This window comes from Pyrus communis, chromosome 3, assembly GCF_041283825.1.
Source record: "Pyrus communis isolate YQ-2024b chromosome 3, ASM4128382v1, whole genome shotgun sequence".
NCBI classification, from domain to species: domain Eukaryota; kingdom Viridiplantae; phylum Streptophyta; class Magnoliopsida; order Rosales; family Rosaceae; genus Pyrus; species Pyrus communis.
Window position 1 is genome coordinate 12,724,292 of NC_142567.1, and position 18,126 is coordinate 12,742,417.

At 37.2% G+C, this 18,126-nt stretch overlaps 2 protein-coding genes across 3 annotated transcripts; both read left to right on the forward strand.

The window, feature by feature from the left end:
• The first annotated feature begins 3,590 nt into the window (after positions 1 to 3,590).
• Positions 3,591 to 8,992, forward strand: CDPMEK (4-(cytidine 5'-phospho)-2-C-methyl-D-erithritol kinase). Its single transcript, XM_088691072.1, has 11 exons — positions 3,591 to 3,974; positions 4,076 to 4,174; positions 4,266 to 4,334; positions 4,442 to 4,546; positions 4,635 to 4,691; positions 4,777 to 4,977; positions 5,284 to 5,376; positions 5,466 to 5,565; positions 7,492 to 7,591; positions 8,244 to 8,329; positions 8,801 to 8,992. Exons 1-11 carry the CDS (start codon positions 3,768 to 3,770, stop codon positions 8,899 to 8,901), a joined length of 1,218 nt encoding a protein of 405 aa, XP_088547198.1. The 5' UTR covers positions 3,591 to 3,767; the 3' UTR covers positions 8,902 to 8,992.
• Positions 8,993 to 9,908: 916 nt separating this feature from the next.
• Positions 9,909 to 17,871, forward strand: LOC148697971 (uncharacterized). 2 transcript variants are annotated; one of them, XM_088691075.1, is made up of 14 exons: positions 9,909 to 10,286; positions 10,371 to 10,411; positions 10,548 to 10,640; positions 10,740 to 10,814; positions 12,358 to 12,407; positions 14,982 to 15,071; positions 15,199 to 15,255; positions 15,610 to 15,679; positions 15,890 to 15,991; positions 16,063 to 16,115; positions 16,702 to 16,852; positions 16,974 to 17,058; positions 17,163 to 17,291; positions 17,424 to 17,871. In XM_088691075.1, the coding sequence occupies exons 1-14, from the start codon at positions 9,989 to 9,991 to the stop codon at positions 17,609 to 17,611; spliced, it is 1,482 nt and encodes a 493-aa protein (XP_088547201.1). In that variant the 5' UTR covers positions 9,909 to 9,988; the 3' UTR covers positions 17,612 to 17,871. The 2 variants fall into 2 exon arrangements, with proteins under 2 accessions (XP_088547201.1, XP_088547200.1); XM_088691074.1 differs by having other exon boundaries at positions 9,917 to 10,286; positions 17,136 to 17,291; positions 17,424 to 17,869.
• Positions 17,872 to 18,126: the final 255 nt, after the last annotated feature.

Sequence of the window (18,126 nt, forward strand, 5' to 3'; positions counted from 1 at the left end):
GAAGCTTACAACAAGTAGAACAAAACCTAACCACTTTGAAGCCCTAAAACCAACGGAATCTCGCTGGAAAAACCCACGATATTCTGGCCAAACCTGCAACTCACTAAAACTGGGCTTCCCGACGTCCAAAACATTTCAACTTTCTTCCCCGAGATTCGTGAGAGTGATCTAAAACTTCCTAAGACCTTAGAAACTTCTAAAAACTTCACGATCCCGTGTGCATGAACAGTGCACAAAATCGGGATTCCCTGGTTCTCGGGTTTTCGAGGGTTTCACGTCCAACAATTGGTATGGATGAGTTCCTGAGCTTGCTAAAAGTCCAAAACCCACCTTCAAACCTTCAATCCGTGCGTAGATAGTTGTCTTCGAAATGGTCCGTACACCTTGTAAAGAAAATGGAAGAAGTCCGAGAGAGAAAGGTCACGAGAGTGTGGTATGGGTGGGTGTGTGTGTGTGTCCTGTAGAGTCAACCACCAAAAACAACACCCCACAACACCAATTAACGTCCAAGGGCATTTTAGTCTTTTCACACATACGGTACAAATAATTCAAGACGGGCTGTCACACCAAGTGTAATAACATAATTGGTTGGAAAATTGAACAAAAAAATTTCGACCAATTGTATGATAACAACATTAATTAAATATGGAGACTTCTGCCAATACTGGAGGTGACAAACAAGTAGCAAGTATTGGCGGAGCCACATTTAGATTTTCGAATGTAGTCCACCATATATTTAGTCACTAATCTGAATTCTCTTGGTTTAATTATATAAAATTATATAATACAGTTTACAAACCGTCTCCTTTTCTTACATCATTTTTCTCATCGTTTTTTTTTGTACATGTAAAAGTTTGAATTTGTTGAATTTTAGCACGTATTTGTTTAATAACGAAAATTCTTGGCTCACCTTGTAAGCTAGTTGATACTGTGAAAAATACAACATAAAGTTTCTTTGTTTATAAAGATTTAAATTTTTTAGCTAGCCCATCCGGTGAAAAATTATTAGCTCCGACATTGGTAGCAAGTTGATATTCTCTTTCTGCAGATGATGGAATTTTGTATAGAGGTTAAACTCATAGTTTTGTTGATTGGAATGTCTCAAGTTTTTTATTGGGTAAATTACATTTACATACATCAGGTTTGAGCCCTATTTCAATTCCTTACAACATCTTCAAAACATTTTACTTTCATACCTTAAGTACTATTTTATTTCAAAATAATACATCTGTTACATTTTCCATTCATAGATCCGTTAAGTGCTGACGTGGCTGTCACATATATGCCATGTGGCTGCCAAATGTGTGCCACGTGGCAAATTTTTTTTTTAATTTTTTTAAAAAAACCTGAATTTTCTCAAAAAAAAAGAAAAAAGAAAAGAGAAAGGTAAATTACACTTTACCACCTTAGGTTTTGGTCAATTTCAATTCCTTAGAACATCTTTAAAACATTTCACTTTCATACCTCAAGTACTATTTTATTTCAATATAATACATCCGTTAAATTTTCCATCCATTGGTCTGTTAAGAGCTGACGTGGTAGCCACATTTGTGCCACGTGGCAAATTTTTTAATTTTTTTTATATACATTAAACAATAATTAATTAAAGAAAAGTTTATAAAAACAAAAACAAAAACGCAGAAACCCATCCCTTTCCCTGCAACCCCCTACTCCTCTTCTCCACTCTGTTCACCTCCCCCAACCGATCCATGTCGTTGACTTCCCTCTCTTCAAACCCTACGCCCCCAAATCCTCAAAACCCTCAAAAAAACCTATTTCCGCCGCACCCTCTGCCCCTGACCTCCAAATCGAAATCCACAAATCCTAACCCCGACTCTGCCGCCATATTCACCCTGAAATCCTAGCAAGCCTGAACATGCTGGGCATCGGCTAGACCGGCAGTGGCAAGACGGCGACATTCGATCTGCCGATTCTGCAGCGACTATCTAAGAACCCTTTTGGGGTTTTTGAGATCTCCCTTCTCTCTCCACGCCCGACGGCCAGAAGAACTCACACCCAGATCCCACAGAAGAACTCACGCTTGACCCCACCATATGCGTTGCTCTGTCGGAGGCGCGCATGTGCGCTAGATTGACCAAGGTGACGGAAGATGGGTTTTTAAAGATCATTTGAGTTGATGCGGCGAGGCTGAGGCACCCCGGGGTGGTGCACGTGGTGCAGGCTCTGGATGAGAACAAGAATGCCATGGCAATGGTGACTGCTGAATCTGAGCCGGCCGAATCTATCTATGGGGTGCAGGTGTTTGCGACAGAGGCGAAATCGTCGGTTCTGAAGCACTAGGTGAGGGGTGCGCATGATAAGGGGTGGGGTAGGATGGGGGGGGGTTTGGGTTGCGAGGAAGGGGAACGGATCTGTTAGGGGAGGAGATGGGGGTTGAGATGGTTTTCTAGGGGTTTTTGTTTTTTTTTTTTTTTTTTAATTAAATATTTTTAAATGCATAAATTTTTTATTTTGCCACATGGCACAAATTTGGCAGCCACGTCAGCACAAATGTGGATCTCATATTTGCCACGTCATCACTTAACAAATGTAAGAAATTGAAATAAAATGATAGTAAATGTATGAAATTGAAATGCTTTAGAGATGTTATAAAGAATTGAAATCGAGCCCAAACCTGAGGGGGTAAAATGTAATTTACCCTTTTTTTTTCAAATTTTTTTTCTTTTTTTTTGAGAAAATTCAGGTTTTAAAAAAAAATTAAAAATATATTTTATTTGCCACGTGACAGACATTTGGTAGCCACGTGGCATATATGTGGCAGCCACGTCAACATTTAACAGATCAATGGATGGAAAATGTAACGGAGGTATTATTTTGAAATAAAATAGTACTTAAGGTATGAAAGTGAAATGTTTTAAAGATGTTGTAAGGAATTGAAATAGATCCCAAACTTGAGGTATGAAAATGTAATTTACCCTTTTTATTTTATATGTTATACAACAATACTAAGGTTAAGGTGGGTAAATAAATTTGTATAAAACTTGCCATTTACGAGATTCTCACTTTATTTTTATTTTTTATGTACAACTGAAGAAAAAATATCATTAAAACATAATATTAAATGACAATGACAACTTAAAAGTTTTAGAAAGAAGAAACAAACACTAATAGAGGTTGGCTGATGAACAAAAGGGCTTTTTATTTGTTATTTTTGTATTTTATGTAAAAGTGATTGGGTTTGAAGTAAGTTTCATATTTTCAAATTTATCAAACTGCGTCTATGTGATACGTTCATCAACTAATCTAGATGCATATCAACAACAACGAACAACAGTACAGTTTGATTTTTTTTTCCCTTAATGAAGAATTTAACAAATTTAATACTCAATTATTAGGAAGTTTTAACGAAAAACCCACGGTATTGTTCACTTTAATGAAAAATCACATTTTTACACTAAAAAGTCATGATACTATTCATTTTATCCTTTATTTTATCATTGTCAATAAAACTCAAAATTTTCAAACCATTTTTATTAGTTTTCCTTAATTATTGTAGCTAGCATGTTACGTTGCGCTAAGTCCAAGTGCTCTGCACCTTAAAAATACTATTGATTTATTTTCCTAAAATTGCTAAGCCCCGTATGCGTAGTAGTTACGAGTTACAATTCTTGGACATTTCAGACAGGACAAGGAGCAGCAGCAAAGTCTGTGCTGAAATTGATGCCTTTTCGTTCCTTAATAAGTAGCGGGTACAGGAAAGCCCGGACACTGAAAGCTTCAAGCTTGAGGCCCTTTGCTCTTGAAATATGACCATGGCCATTGCTTCCTCTCGTTTGCTCTGCCAGAACCCTCCTCCTACCTTCCTCCACCATTCCCCCAATTTTGTAGGAAATAGCAGCAGTAGCAGCAGCCTCAGGCTCTCTTGGCTCAGGTCACAGTCGCATAGGTGCTCTTTTTCTCACTCAAAGTCTGGAAATCAAAGGACCCCCAAATTTGCCAGAAAACAAGTGGAGGTTGGTTGTCCTGCAATCTAAAGTCCTCAATAATTATGGTTTAAATTTTATATGTTTTGAACTTGTTTGTTAATTGTTTGGTTTGGTTTGGTTGGTACTAGATAGTGTATGATCCTGATGAAAGGATAAACAAGTTGGCAGATGAGGTTGAAGAGAAGGCCGCTCCGGTTTCAAGGCTCACCCTTTTCTCCCCTTGCAAGGTAGTAACTGCATTATCTCTTATGCCAATTGGGTTTTCCATTTTGTTTGATTATTTATTTTTTGTTGGAATATAACTTGAATTTGTTGCAGATAAATGTTTTCTTGAGAATAACTGGCAAGAGGGAAGATGGGTTTCACGATTTGGCATCTCTCTTTCATGTCTGTTCACTTCACTCATCGTGTTTATATTTAGGCCTCAAACATATACAAAATATCTCTTACTCCCCAAATGTGTCCTGGAATTTTGATGATTTTTCTGCAACTAGGTAATAAGTCTTGGAGATGTAATTAAGTTCTCTTTGTCACCCTCAAAAACTAAAGATCGTCTTTCGACCAATGTGTCTGGGGTGCCCCTTGATGATAGAAATTTGGTAAGCCTCAAACTCTTATCTTCGTTTTGCCTGCAACTTGTTATTAATCTTGGCTGGCACATTGTGATTGGGAACTTTGTTTCTGCAGATTATTAAGGCCCTTAATCTCTACAGGAAGAAGACGGGTAGCAACAATTTCTTTTGGGTAAGGATTTGTACTTGGCTGATTTAGGACATTTTGAGTTTTCTTTGAATTTGATCAACTTTACATTCCACACATTTTGGGGCAGATTCATCTTGACAAGAAAGTGCCAACAGGAGCAGGGCTTGGTGGTGGAAGCAGCAATGCTGCAACTGCGCTATGGGCAGCAAATCAGTTTAGTGGTCTTCTTGCCACTGAGAAGGAACTCCAAGAATGGTCGAGTGAGATTGGTTCAGATGTTCCCTTCTTTTTCTCTCAAGGAGCAGCCTATTGTACTGGTCGGGGTGAGGTATGTCTGTGTTACAGCATAAATTTTTGGTCAGTTTTTTATTATCTAATTCTACACAATTTCACATGACGGATCTGCAAATACGTTTACAAATGATTTTCGACCCCTATAATGTGTACGAAATAGTTATCTCTAACATGCACAGAACAATTTTGACTTTCGTGAGGTGCATTTTGTACCATATATGAGATTATGTCCTCAAATTATATGATACTGCCATAAAATACTTGGAGAAGTGTTTGTGCTTCATATTTTGGTTCATAATCTGTAAGAGTTCACATTTTAGTTCTGCTTTTTGATGTTCAGGTTGTTCAAAATATTAGTCCAGCCTTACCATTGGACATTCCAATGGTTCTTATAAAGCCCCAACAGGCATGTTCGACAGCTGAAGTTTACAAGGTATTGCACATTTAAAACTTTTGACAGGATTATTATCTACAATATATTTCCTCATCTTCTCTAAGAGAACTTTTTTATTTTATTTTCAGTGCCTCCAATTGGATAAAACTAATAAGGTTGATCCTTTAACACTGCTGGAGAGAATCTCAAGGCATGGAATATCACAAGATGTTTGCATAAATGATTTAGGTATGTATTAATGAAGAATAGTAAGATACATTGTTTGTTTGTTATAAAGCTATTATTAGCCCATGTCCTAATAGATTAAGCTTTTCGAATAGGAACTAAGAGAGTTTAACATTTGATTAGAGTGGGAGAGAGATCTTGTATTCAAATTCATGCAAGTTAAATCACCCAGTTTCTGATCTGTACCCTTTAGTGCGAGGGAGATTTACATTTTAGGAGTGTTAGAATAAAACCATTGTTGTGAGGATGTGGAGTGCTGTCATACATTGCTAAGTTAAGGGACCTTCGGTCTTAGTGCCCCTAGTGTTGCTTTCGGTCTTAATGCCATAGGATGGCTTGAGTGAAAAAGAGAATAGGCGTGTCATTGTTGGAGGCTGCCAACAGGCAGTGTTTTGTAAGATTTGCGCTTCGATCTGACCTCTTAACCAAAACGATTGTGCACTGAGTGGGACGCTAGTTTGGTTAGGTGTTTTTTTCATGCCTCTAGTGAACGAGCACTTGGAATCCAATGTGAAAATATGTTTACTAGTAAATGAAAATAAGATGACAATGAAAGCAGAAAACTAAAGGTAATCATTTCATGATTGAATCCAAGATTACAAACGTTTATAAAACAAACTTTTGGACTGATGAGCCACTTTACAATAACTGGAAATTAAATAGACTTCAAAATGTAAAGAAAGCTGTAATTGTTTCATCATTGAGACAAGATTACAAATGTTCATTAAAGAAACTTGTGGACTGATGAGCCATCTTACATAACTAGAAAGTAAATAGACTTCGAAATGTAAAGAAAACTGTAAAACTCTAGCAAGATTCGAGCCATAAGAGTCAGGATAATGCTAGAGAAGTCCATCGGTCTCACTAGTATAGGGCTGCATTGGAGAAAATATAGCCTCAAGGAGGTAATCAGGTTGGTTGGGATGTTTGTCAACTGAGCTCTCAAGGGATAGCGGCGTGCTTGGAAGTGGTCATCTCGAGCCCTAGATGGCCGGTCCAAGTTGGGCTTCGTAGTTAGTGGGCAGTGTAGCACGCCTTCGTTTAAATAAAAATAGACTGCCCCATAGCAGGCCCTATTTTTATTTTATGGCCCAAACACTTGTTTTGCTACTTCATTTACTTGCTTTTCATTTCTAATAGCATATTTTGCAGTAGTTACTTCATTAGGCTCTCAGAATGCGGAATTACAATTGGGATTCTTAAACGTTCCAATTTGAGAATTCTGTCTCTGTGGATCACTATGTGCCTTTGATTTGACTGTATTTGGGAATCTGGAACAGCCTTAGACTTCAGTTGTATAGGAAACACTTCTCTCTGAACACTTTAGGGCTTAATTTGATTGTTGTTTATGGGAATTATAAACAGAATTTCACTTCAATTGTAATAGGAGACAGTGATCGTCTTGTCTATTTGGGGTTTAACATTTGATTGGTTTTGAGAGTTTTGGAACTGCCTTAGATTTATAAATGAGTAGAACAAACTGCTTGTCTGATCTCTTCGGAATTTAAATTCTGGGTATTGTTTTTCTTATGTTCTTTCTATTGTGAAAGCTGACTTATAAAAGATTAATAAAGGTGAATCTTGATTATATTGATCCTGTTGGGGGGTTTCGTACGTATATGACTCCAGAGGTTCATCTAGGGCATCTTGCTTGATTGGATTTTAACTGTTTTTGCGTCTGGAATTATTTTAGTACACGTTGGAATCGTTATCATTATTGTCTAAACAATCTTCCGCATGTGATGGTTGTTCAAATGTATTGCACAGAACTTTGACCTGGATTGAATTTTTAACAGAACTAGAGAAACTAGCTTTCTGAAAGTAGATCTCAAGTCTCAGCTGGGTCAATTAAGTATCAGACTGCTGCGGGACCATCTTTTATCTAAAAATGACTCCATTTGCAAACTTTTTATTTGTAAACATATGCAGAACCTCCAGCATTTGATGTTCTTCCATCTCTTAAAAGATTAAAGCAGCGAGTACTGGCCGCTAGCCGTGGACAATATGATGCTGTTTTTATGTCTGGAAGGTACATTGATTATAGTTCTTATTGGCATATTCAATTAAATGGCTGACTAGTTTCTCATGAAATAATTATCTGCATGATCATAATAAATATTGTTACTTGAATATCTGCATGTAGGCTGTGAATTTGTTGCCTAATTTCACACACAAATCAATAGTTTCCTACTGGTAATTTTTCAAATGAACTCAATATTAGCCTCCAAGAATTTAGACCAACAATATGACTAAATTTTTTTGGTCAGTTCTGCTCACCTACTGGACCACACGCCACACATATCAGATGACTTTTCTTTCTGTTTGTTATCCTTCATTGTGTCTATCTTTGCTCATTCTTGTTGTTTGGAAAGAGATCTTCCTCTCTTCCTACTTCCTAGTGATCATTATAGGTCGGAGGCTCGGAATACATTATTTCTTTTTTTGTTGAAAAATTATTGATGGTGGTGTTGGAGAAGACTTAACTATACGGAGTATGAATAAGTATCTCTCCTCCCATCATCTGTGTTACACAAAAGGGGTTTTAACGTGAAATGGCCCAAAATGAAAGCCGTTGCGAAAAAATGCCACATTGTCAACTTTTGTACGAAGAACATATATTCTCTAGTGCAAACTCATTTTACATTTCCGTTATGTCCATTTCCTCAATATTCTTAATGCAGTGGAAGCACTATTGTTGGGATTGGTTCTCCAGACCCTCCCCAATTTGTATATGACGATGATGAATATAAGGATGTATTTTTGTCAGGTCAGTCCGATGTACTATATCTGATATTTTTACGGCATTACCGTATCAACATTATTTTCAGTGCCATGATACTAGCAATCGTAGTGTTAAAGAAATTCATCAAAAGATTGTTTATTAATTGTGACGAAATGCAGAGCAGGAAAAAAGAAGATAAAAAAGTAGTAATTGTGATGAATTCATCATGCTGCCGCCCATGCGGTCATTTGAACTATTTGTGTATGTAATAGCTATAAAACTTCCCAAGCTTGATATCCATGGGGAAGCATGAAATGAAAAGGAAAAAAAAAAAAAAAAAAAAAAAAAATTCAAGCAATTCATGGATGGTTGCCTAACGTTTATGATCACCTAGTCGAAATAATTTTAGACTATGCTTAAAGGAGTGAACCGTAAAGGGCTTTAAATATCCTTTTGAAGTATATCAAGGATTGTTGAAATGATTGTAATTTTGCTTGGATTTGTTACCTTATGCAGAGGCGAACTTTCTGACTCGTGAAGAAAATGACTGGTATAGGGAACCTGCTTCGAGAAGTGCTTCTGGCTCATCCTCCGAATTTTCCGGGTCGATTGAGTGATTTACTCCTTTACCAAGAGAAGTCTGTAATGGTTCATAGTGTTGAATGGTTTTCATTCTTCAATACGAAATAAAGAAACGTTGATTGCAAATATTATAGGTTGAGGATTCTGAGTCTTGCATAATACAAAGATTTTGGGCATTAGAAATAGGTTTTGGCATGCATTGAGGATTCTCTAACCTTGGAATGAGTTTGAATTGTAATGATGATTCTCTAGAAAGTCAGCATGTGAGAGCCTATGATAATTGGCATTTTGAACGTAAGCAACAACCTTGTTACAACAGTAATAGTAATGTCATTTTGCGTTATTGAAATACAAGCTTAGGTCACATTAGGAGAGAAGTCGGACGTTGTGATTTTCGAATATAAACTTTCTAACGATTCGAATCGTCTATTTTGTATGTTTCGATTGATAGATTATCCTTGCAAAAATTCAATTTAATGTGAAACCATTTGTCTATATTAATTATCATGACAAAATTTCATTGGTTTCTATAGAACTATGCGTTCGTCAATTTCTTTGAACTTAATTAGATGTCTTAGATATTTCCGATTTAGCTAATATTTTGTAAGGATGATCTATAATGTGCATCTTGAAAAATAAACAGTTCAAAAATGTTATATTTACACTTAGTGGAGGGATGAATTTGTATTGTACTCATCATCTATGAGATTTGAACAAAAAACCTCTCGTTTACAAGTGAATAGAATATCACTAATGAAACATAAAATAATATTAACGGAGAGAAACATTTTCACAATCAAGTCATTGCAATAAATTAGAAATACCATCTGTTACAAAATTGGCTTCTCTAACGACACGGTGCCAAGAGATTGAAGCGAAAGATGGTCGAAGAGTCTTCATATCTTTAATAACAGAGTTGAGCCACCAGAAACAACTAATTTCGAATCCACCAGACTAGGGGATCTTTTGTAATTTTCAGAAAGTTAGAGGGCCAAAGTGAAATTACAAAAACAACTTGATCATTTTGGTTGGCGGGCGTTGGTTGCTCAACCTCTACCTAAAGGCTAAAACTAGAGAGCAAAAAAAGGAAAACCAACAAAAAGAAAAGAGAGCACAAGGGCAATGGCAGCAGCATTCTGTCGTTGTGTTTCTTGGGTTGTTAGTCCTCCGTGGTGGTGGTCGTCGTCATCGTCAAGGTTGTCGTTGCATTATTCCGCTCGTCGTCCACTACCCCTTGCACGTAGTTATTCGACATCATATACAAAGACGAGGAGGAGCAAGAGCGATTACTCAAGTCCAGGTGAAAGAAGAAAGGTAATTATCAAATGCCTCTCAAACGAGAGTGAGACGGAGGCCGAGTTTGAGTTGCAGCCGCGTCTCTTTTCCAACCTCAACCAAACCACATTGAAGAGAGAACCTGGTCAGTCACCGTCACTAGTCAATTATTATTAGTATCAAATATCATCATTTCTAATTATTATCATATGGGTAACCTAATCCACAGGAAGTCTAGCCAGCGCTATTTTGCTAGTCGCAGGGACAACGGTACTCTCTCGCTCTTCTACTTCTACTTCTACTTGTACTATCACCTATCACCTATCACCTATCATGTATGTCAGATATTGCAATTGTGACTTCACCGTTGGTATTTATAATATAGAAAATTCCATTTGAATTTTAGGTGGGTGCCGGCATCCTTGCAATTCCTGCAGTCACTCTAGAATCTGGATTTCTGGCTTCTGCACTTACATGCATCCTTTGTTGGTTATACATGGTATTGTTTTGAAAACGACCTCTATTTAGCCCTGGTTTTTACTCTCCAAATGCCTGCCTTGCCTGTCGCTAACCGCAATTTGTTCCATTTCAACTGCAGGTTGCAACAGGACTGCTAATAGCCCAAGTCAATGTAAACACTATGTGCGAATTGGGTTCCGGCAGTGTATCACTGGTACCTGGTTTCTTTCTTTTCTTTACACTTGTCTTTTCCTCACTCTGCAATTCTAAACTAGGATTTTCTTTCTTCTTTTTCCCATCAATAGTTAAACAGACACTTGTCACGCACTCATGTTGTGTTCATTTCAAGTGCAAATATATGGTTATTATAGTGGCACAAGTAAAGGTGTCGATCTATATGGACTGATTAGACCTCTACAAATCGCTAGCTTTATGTGAACCCTAACTACACAATTGAAATAGCATATTGAATTTGGGTTTTGTTTTGAAAACTAAAGTGACTTAAAATACAAGAGAATGTAAATATGAATGATAGATTGATTTAGAAACGATGAAAATGAGACTAGGGATCTCGATTTCACCATTACAGACCAACTCGATGAATATTAAGTCCAGACGTAGCCAACTAACCAATTTGCGTCTAGGGTTTGTTTTACTTATTTATGGTCATCCATATGATGTGTGGTTATGATCAAGTACTCCTTATCTGCAATCTATTTGTGATCTTAAACTTAGATTTCTAATTAAGAATCCATTAAGAACAAGAAAACTTCAAAGAACCAAAGAAATCACATGGAAGGATGTGTGCATAGTAGTTTCTTCATTCATTCACGTGTCCACCAAGATTAAGCATGACGTACTATAACCTTGATAAAGAATTCATAAGCAAGACTAATGGGGATCAAACATTAAGATTAATAAACAAATCAAACAATAGAATCAGTGAATGAAACAAGAAAACAGATTGGAAGTTTGAGCACTTTAACTTATTAACATAGAATAGTTTTGCAAGGCTACATAGAAATCCCAGCTATGAATTTAGCTACACCATGATTGCTTAAAATATAAATGTAATACACAACATGAATGAATTAAACTCATAGAAGAAAACGTTGAAGCAATTTTGAGGTGGAACTCCTTCAAGCACAACGTGGCTGCATGGTTTCTTTTGTGGCAGCGGATGGTGAAGGGAAATAGGGTTTTGTTTCTGATTCAAAAGCAATATAAAGAGAGAATGGAGAGTTGCGGTTCTCCCCAAGAGGGAGGCTATGTAAAAGTGATGTCAAACCCCTGTATTTATGTGCTACCAGAGATAATTTACAAACTGTGCCCTTATGTTAGTTTGAGAGTCGGAATCTGTGTACGTTGTTGTTCTTGTTGGGAGTTGCATGTGTACTATCTTTCCTTTCGCTATTTATGGATAGAGTCGATAGACCACAGTTATACATAAGTGCTAAAGTGATTTTTGACCTAATTAGGCTCACCATACTAACTCGGTTTAATACAAGCTTATACAATGGACCTCTGAACCATAAACACTATTTCCCATGAGCATTATTACGTACGATATTCCCTCTCTCTACAGATGTATTTGATACAACACAATAGGACGTATGCTGAATTTTTCTGAAATAATTCTTGGTGTGCTTTCTTTAGTCGCTCTTTGTCCTCTTGGCACTTTAATTTTGTTTCTTTCGTCGGTTTACTTGTGAGAAGGAGATTAAATTCACAACAGTTTGTCCTGCGATCGATTTCAGGTGTCAATGGCTATGAGGACTATGGGGAGTGTGGGAGTTCAAATTGTTTGGTAGGGTGATATCTGACAGACTTTTCAAGCATTTTATAGCTAATTGCTGATCTCAACGTGCATACTTTGGGTTTTTGTTTTGTTTTGTTTTGTTCTGAATACTCTGGATTCTGTTTGAACAATTAAAGTAGCATATTAGAAATTTTCGTTTAAGCTTTTTATTTCAAGTCAGTGTTACCTTCCTTGCTTTCAAGTGTAATCTATCCAAATTTTCCTTTGAGGACTAACTGTGAGACGAGTTATTGTCTTTAAATTTTTCGGTTTTTGTATCTAAAGAGTTGTAATAGGTAGTCATTCTTGGCAAGGTGCATCTGTTTAATAAGATGTTTCTCTTCTCTTCTTTCCTTTTTATTTTTTAGCTCTATCATCAAACCAACCAAATGATTTTGGATTTCTAAAGTGACTAAGCTGAGGTGGGATTGATGGTAGTTTTTTTCTACGTTGCTGTCGTAAATTCGATGTTGGTAGAAGGAAACTGAGCCAAAACGTTTACCAAAAAATATTATGGAGAGAGGTCTAAGGTTTTGGTGGACATCTGTTGAAGGTTCTGTCCTCTTTCGGCAAGCCCTTGAAAGAAAATAATTGAGATCCTGCCACTGGAACCAACCGCTGGAATCGGCTTTGTGCATACTGGTGTCATAGAAGAAGCCATGTGAAGAAGAATGAAGGCCGGCTTCAAAGGATTCACCGTCAAATGAAAACCAAGGTAACTGTAGTCCGAGCTGGAGGGAGGGAGAAGATCAACTTGGACTGATAGGTCATTGGACATAGACATACTCGATTATTTCAACATAGAAATGACTTTCATTTTCTTGTTTTCATTCCATTTTTTGTTCCTTATGTTTTTTATGATTCTCTGGGACGACCTCTAAGACTTGGACCGATGGATAAGCCCATGCCCATGCCAAACTAATTGCACCCATTGAGATAAAAGGAAGGTCTTTCTACTTGGGCGGCAAGTTTAGAGCTGTAAATTTTATGAATCCGGTGGCTGAAAAGGTTAAAAAAAATTTGAAAGTTGCACTGGAAAGCATTTCAGTTTACTGTTTGCCTTTATTTTATAGTACTGGAAATCATTCCAGTTTAAAATGTGAAGGCTCAACATTCCAGTTTACGATGTGAAGGCTCAACATTCCAGTTTACGATGTGAAGGCTCAAGTCGAAGTCCATGGAAGGATATCGTTTCACAAGAGCGTGTTGCCTTTCTAGAAAGTTGAAAATAGTTTGTGGCAATGGAGATATGGTTTGGTTTTGTAGGACTTATGGGTTGGGGAGGAATTGTTGAAAGATCAGTTTACCAGGTTCTATAATTTGTCAAATTACAACAGTTTAGTGGTTTTGAAGGGTTTTTGAGATGTAGGAACTAACTTTCTCTGTTTGGGACACTGAAAGTGGTGCAAATTGATAACAAACTCTACTGGATTGAATGGTGTGGAGGCTATATAATCTGCAGAGCTTTTCAGGTAAATCATATTTCAGATGTCTTGTGAGGATGTTACTAATCCGAAATTTCAACCAATTGCTGATTTGGAAAATGAAAGTTCCCCTCAAAATTGAAGTTATGGCTTGGGCTGCAGAGAGAAGGATATGTGTCCTATGCTTCGTACAGAAGGATATGGCTTGAATTGCAATAGAGATAGGTAAGGGAACCAACAGAGAAGTAAGCTAATTTGATAATGTTTTAAGGTAAGGAGTGCCCGATGAAATAATTCTGTTCAACACAGCCGCATCCCTTTTTGACCATGGCTTCTACATTAGGGTTAGATATGTCTCCTATTGTTGAAGAACCTTTCCGAGTGACACTCTTACCACTCCTATAGTTTATAATGTGAAAATGGTTACTGATAAAATCTGCATCGTGCTTCTTTTGTTTATTTCGAAACAAGGCGTTTCTTCTTGTAAATGCCTATAGGTTCAGTTTGCTCTTATGTATTTCCTGTATCGATAGTTATTTAAGCATGGTCTACTAGTTTGCATTTATTTTTTTTGTTTCTCCACCGTCCAATAGCTCTAAATTTGTTGGTTTTTATTATTTAAAGGAAAAAAATTATTCAAAGAGACTGGAGTGAGTTGGTATTCCCAGAAGGGTGCCATTCATTGTTTAGTGGAAGTCTTGTTGCTTTTGGTAGAGTTAAGAAGGCCAGTGTGTTTTGAGGCTGCTTCGGGATTGTTGTTTTGTGGGTGTTTTGGATGGAGAGGAACAGGAGAATTCTCGACAACTCTAAGGGGTGGTGGTAGAAGAGCTTTTGGAAAGGATGATGATTTTGTCGTCTCTGTAGGCTTCAGTTTCCTCATAGTTGAGGAATTTAACCTTCTCTTCTATTTTGTTCTGTTGGAAGGCTGCTATAGGATAACTTGGTTTTCGTTGTTTTTGGTTGTAATTCTCTGGTAATCAGTCATTCTTTGTTACTGGTGGATTCTTTAGCACTCTCTGTAAGTACTTTTCATTGCTTTTTAATAACTTTTGTTTCTTCTCAAATAAACATGGTCTATCATGACAATAACCTACGATTCTACAATTTTGTTAGCAGTTTTCTTTATCGGTTTCTGATAACAACTTCCATTAACCTGCAGTTGGTCATACATTTTTATACATTACGCACTTCTTGTTGCCTATGTAGCTCGTTCTTCAGAAATTTTGACAAATTTTCTCGGAATTCCCTTGTAAGGACCAAAATCTGTAGCATTGCTTATGCGCCCATCTGTTGGGCAAACATCTTGTTTTATCGCATTTTATTTTTGGAGCACATTCTACCTTTGTTAGGTATTGATGGCAGCATTGTGGTTGCAGATGGGAAAGTGCAACCATGTTTTCAGTTCTGTTGGGAGGCATATGCTACTTCGGAAGGTTTGTCTTTACACTAATGGGATGCTTGTAACCTGTTGGTTTATATTGTAAACTAAGCTCATCAATATAAACCGTTCTTTTCCTAGACTCTAGTAAGAAAATTGAATTTATGCAATGCTTGTAGATATATATATTTTGAACGAATCGTTCGTTAGTTTTTAGACTCTAGTAGTCGAGAATGATGATCATTATGTTTCCAAAAGCTCAAATTGTTAGGGAATGAACCAATACTTGTGTATGTCAAGCTAACATTTGACTGTAAACTTCTCTCTCTCTCTCTCTCTCTCTCTCTCTCTCTCTCGCTCTCTGTGTGTACATGTTAAGATTTGACTGTAAACTTCTCTTCACATGTAGTCAGCGCTTCATTGGTGCGGTTAATGGGGTTCTGGTATCTGGAATCATCATATCTTTTGCTGCTCTTGTAGTAAGTCTCTTTCTCTCTTCCTCACTTAAGTGAATTTCTCTAGACTACGGATTGTTGCTCTTGCCCATTTTACACCAAATTTCCGCACATTAGTCATTAGAATATTTCCCCTGAAAGTGATCAGTCGATTCTCATAGGCATTGCTGTGTACAATTCTATTGTTCTGGATATGTGTTATTTCTGTGCGTAACATCGAGCTTTCTATCTTAGGCAGTTGCAGGTGGATACCTACAATGGGATGAGCTTTTGAAGGCCAACTTTCAAGCTGTTCCCATGAGTATACCCATAATCGTTCTGTCGTTTGTTTACCAGGTGACATCACTAACTTACGGTTATTCGATTCTGAATTAAACCCTTTAACATTCTGTATCTACTTCTTCCAGAATGTAGTGCCTGTTCTTTGCACGGATCTTGAAGGAGACCTGTCAAAAGTAAGGTGATAACTTTTTCTTTTTACAGGAAACATATTATTAATATGGGATAGTTATAGTCAAAGTCACAAATACCCTCAGCCTGAAAAATCCAGGCACCGGACATATACAATAACTGAACAAAGTCCACCCATCCATATAAATCCAGAAATTGTAGCTGTTCAATTGACCCTCTAAATGTAAAGAAATAAGGGGTGGTCGTCCTTTGCCTCTCCTAGCTGCTCGTAAATCGCCCAAAAAGGTTTCAGTACACTGCAACTCATTAAGACCTTAGCCTTCTCTCCACCATCGATCAAAGCACCTAAACAGAAAAGAGGTACTTAAATGTGGCAGCATCCAATTTAACCTAGCACCTGAAAAAATTAGTACCAGAAACTTGAAACCATTGGACAATCAAGAAAATGACAGTCAAATCTCAGTCACAGCTTTGCAATATGTTCCAATGCGGGATAATTAACGTATGGCCTTTTCCATTGAAGAACCTCACACGTTTTCTTTACGCTTATAAAAGTTTGCTGTCTGATAGAGTTTTGTTATGCATATATAGTTTATACTGTATGTTGTGTATGTAATCAAGTTGTTATTTTGCAGGACTGCAATTGTTCTAGGTACAAGTATACCACTTGTTTTATTTCTAGTCTGGAATGCTGTGATTCTAGGAACCATCACGAATGTCGACATGAGCTCAGATAAGATCATGGATCCATTACAACAACTGCAAGCTACCAACGAAGTTGTTGGAGTACGTTTATCACAACGATTCTTTAGTTTCTTTGCAAGTAACATATGGTATTTAAAAGAATGAAGTTCTATTTTCCTTTCTTTTGTTTTGCTTTTGTTTTATATGTTTTCTACTTTTTCAGCCTATTGTTGAGGTGTTCTCCCTTTTTGCTATTGCAACGTCGTACATTGGATTTGTTTTGGGCCTCTCTGATTTCCTTGCCGACTGTAAGTGCCTTCTTCTTCTTCTCCACCACTATATATTCATCTTTAAAGTACCTATTGATGAATTTTCGAAAAATCAGTGTTCATCTTTGGTTTTGAATACCCAGTGCTGAAACTCCCGGGTGGCCAAAGCCGGTCTCTGCCATACCTAATGACATTGGCTCCACCGGTTGTGCTGTCATTGCTAGACCCAGAAATATTCTTCAAAGCCTTGGACTTTGCTGGAACTTATGGAGGTGTGCGTGTGCCATATCTTATGTAGCTTTTGCAGTTAACAGATTATTATTTTTGCATTAGATAGATAAGTTAGATGCATAAAACGAACGATTAGTGCTAACAAATTTCTTTTTGTTTCATGTTTTTGATAGTGCTGGTGCTGTTCGGAATTGTTCCAGCTGCAATGTCTTGGTCCGATAGGTACTCGTCAAGTTCATCATCCGTTGGTATGAAGTTGCCACAGTTGGTTCCAGGAGGAAGGCTTACTCTTTCACTTGTGGTTGGAGGTGCCGGATGTGTCATTTTCTCTGAAATTTTTGACAAGTTGGGCCACCCATAATACGCGACTTGACTTTCTGAGCGAGTTTATTTCAAGAATCGGAGAAGTGGCCACGGAATTATGAACCAAGTAACTTTGGTCCATGAATTAAAAATATGTAATGTTTAGTCCCTAGTGACCTTGATTAGATATCAAGTGTTGTGTCAAATTTTATGTCACTATGCTTAAGAAGCAGGACAATGAGACCTCCAATTGTGTTAATATGAGTGCCATGTAGAAAAAAATTACTAAAATTAGAAAATAATCTAATTTTTCACATATATATGTTTCTAAAAAATAAAATACTAAGTGTTTGTGCTGCAAAATAAATTTTAAACATCCAGAATCAAATGATCCATAATTTAAGATAGTTAGGACCAAACGATTAATTATTCAAACGAGATGGTCAATACAAATTTTGCATGAAAAATCTAAAATTTCAAAAATTGGGCTACGCGGCAGGCCCAATTGCACAAGAGAATAGGCTGCTAGAGCCCATGACTCCGAGGCTGGGTTCTCGGCCTTTAATATAATAT

Excerpts from the sequence above, each read along its gene's own strand:
- CDPMEK (XM_088691072.1), top strand. The coding sequence starts at position 3,768 with ATGACCATGGCCATTGCTTCCTCTCGTTTGCTCTGCCAGAACCCTCCT. Across the intron at positions 3,975-4,075 it reads TTGCCAGAAAACAAGTGGAG|ATAGTGTATGATCCTGATGA; the intron begins GTTGGTTGTCCT and ends GGTTGGTACTAG. Across the intron at positions 4,978-5,283 it reads ATTGTACTGGTCGGGGTGAG|GTTGTTCAAAATATTAGTCC; the intron begins GTATGTCTGTGT and ends TTTGATGTTCAG.
- LOC148697971 (XM_088691074.1), top strand. The coding sequence starts at position 9,989 with ATGGCAGCAGCATTCTGTCGTTGTGTTTCTTGGGTTGTTAGTCCTCCG. Across the intron at positions 10,815-12,357 it reads GTTCCGGCAGTGTATCACTG|GTGTCAATGGCTATGAGGAC; the intron begins GTACCTGGTTTC and ends GATCGATTTCAG. Across the intron at positions 17,292-17,423 it reads CTTTGCTGGAACTTATGGAG|TGCTGGTGCTGTTCGGAATT; the intron begins GTGTGCGTGTGC and ends TGTTTTTGATAG.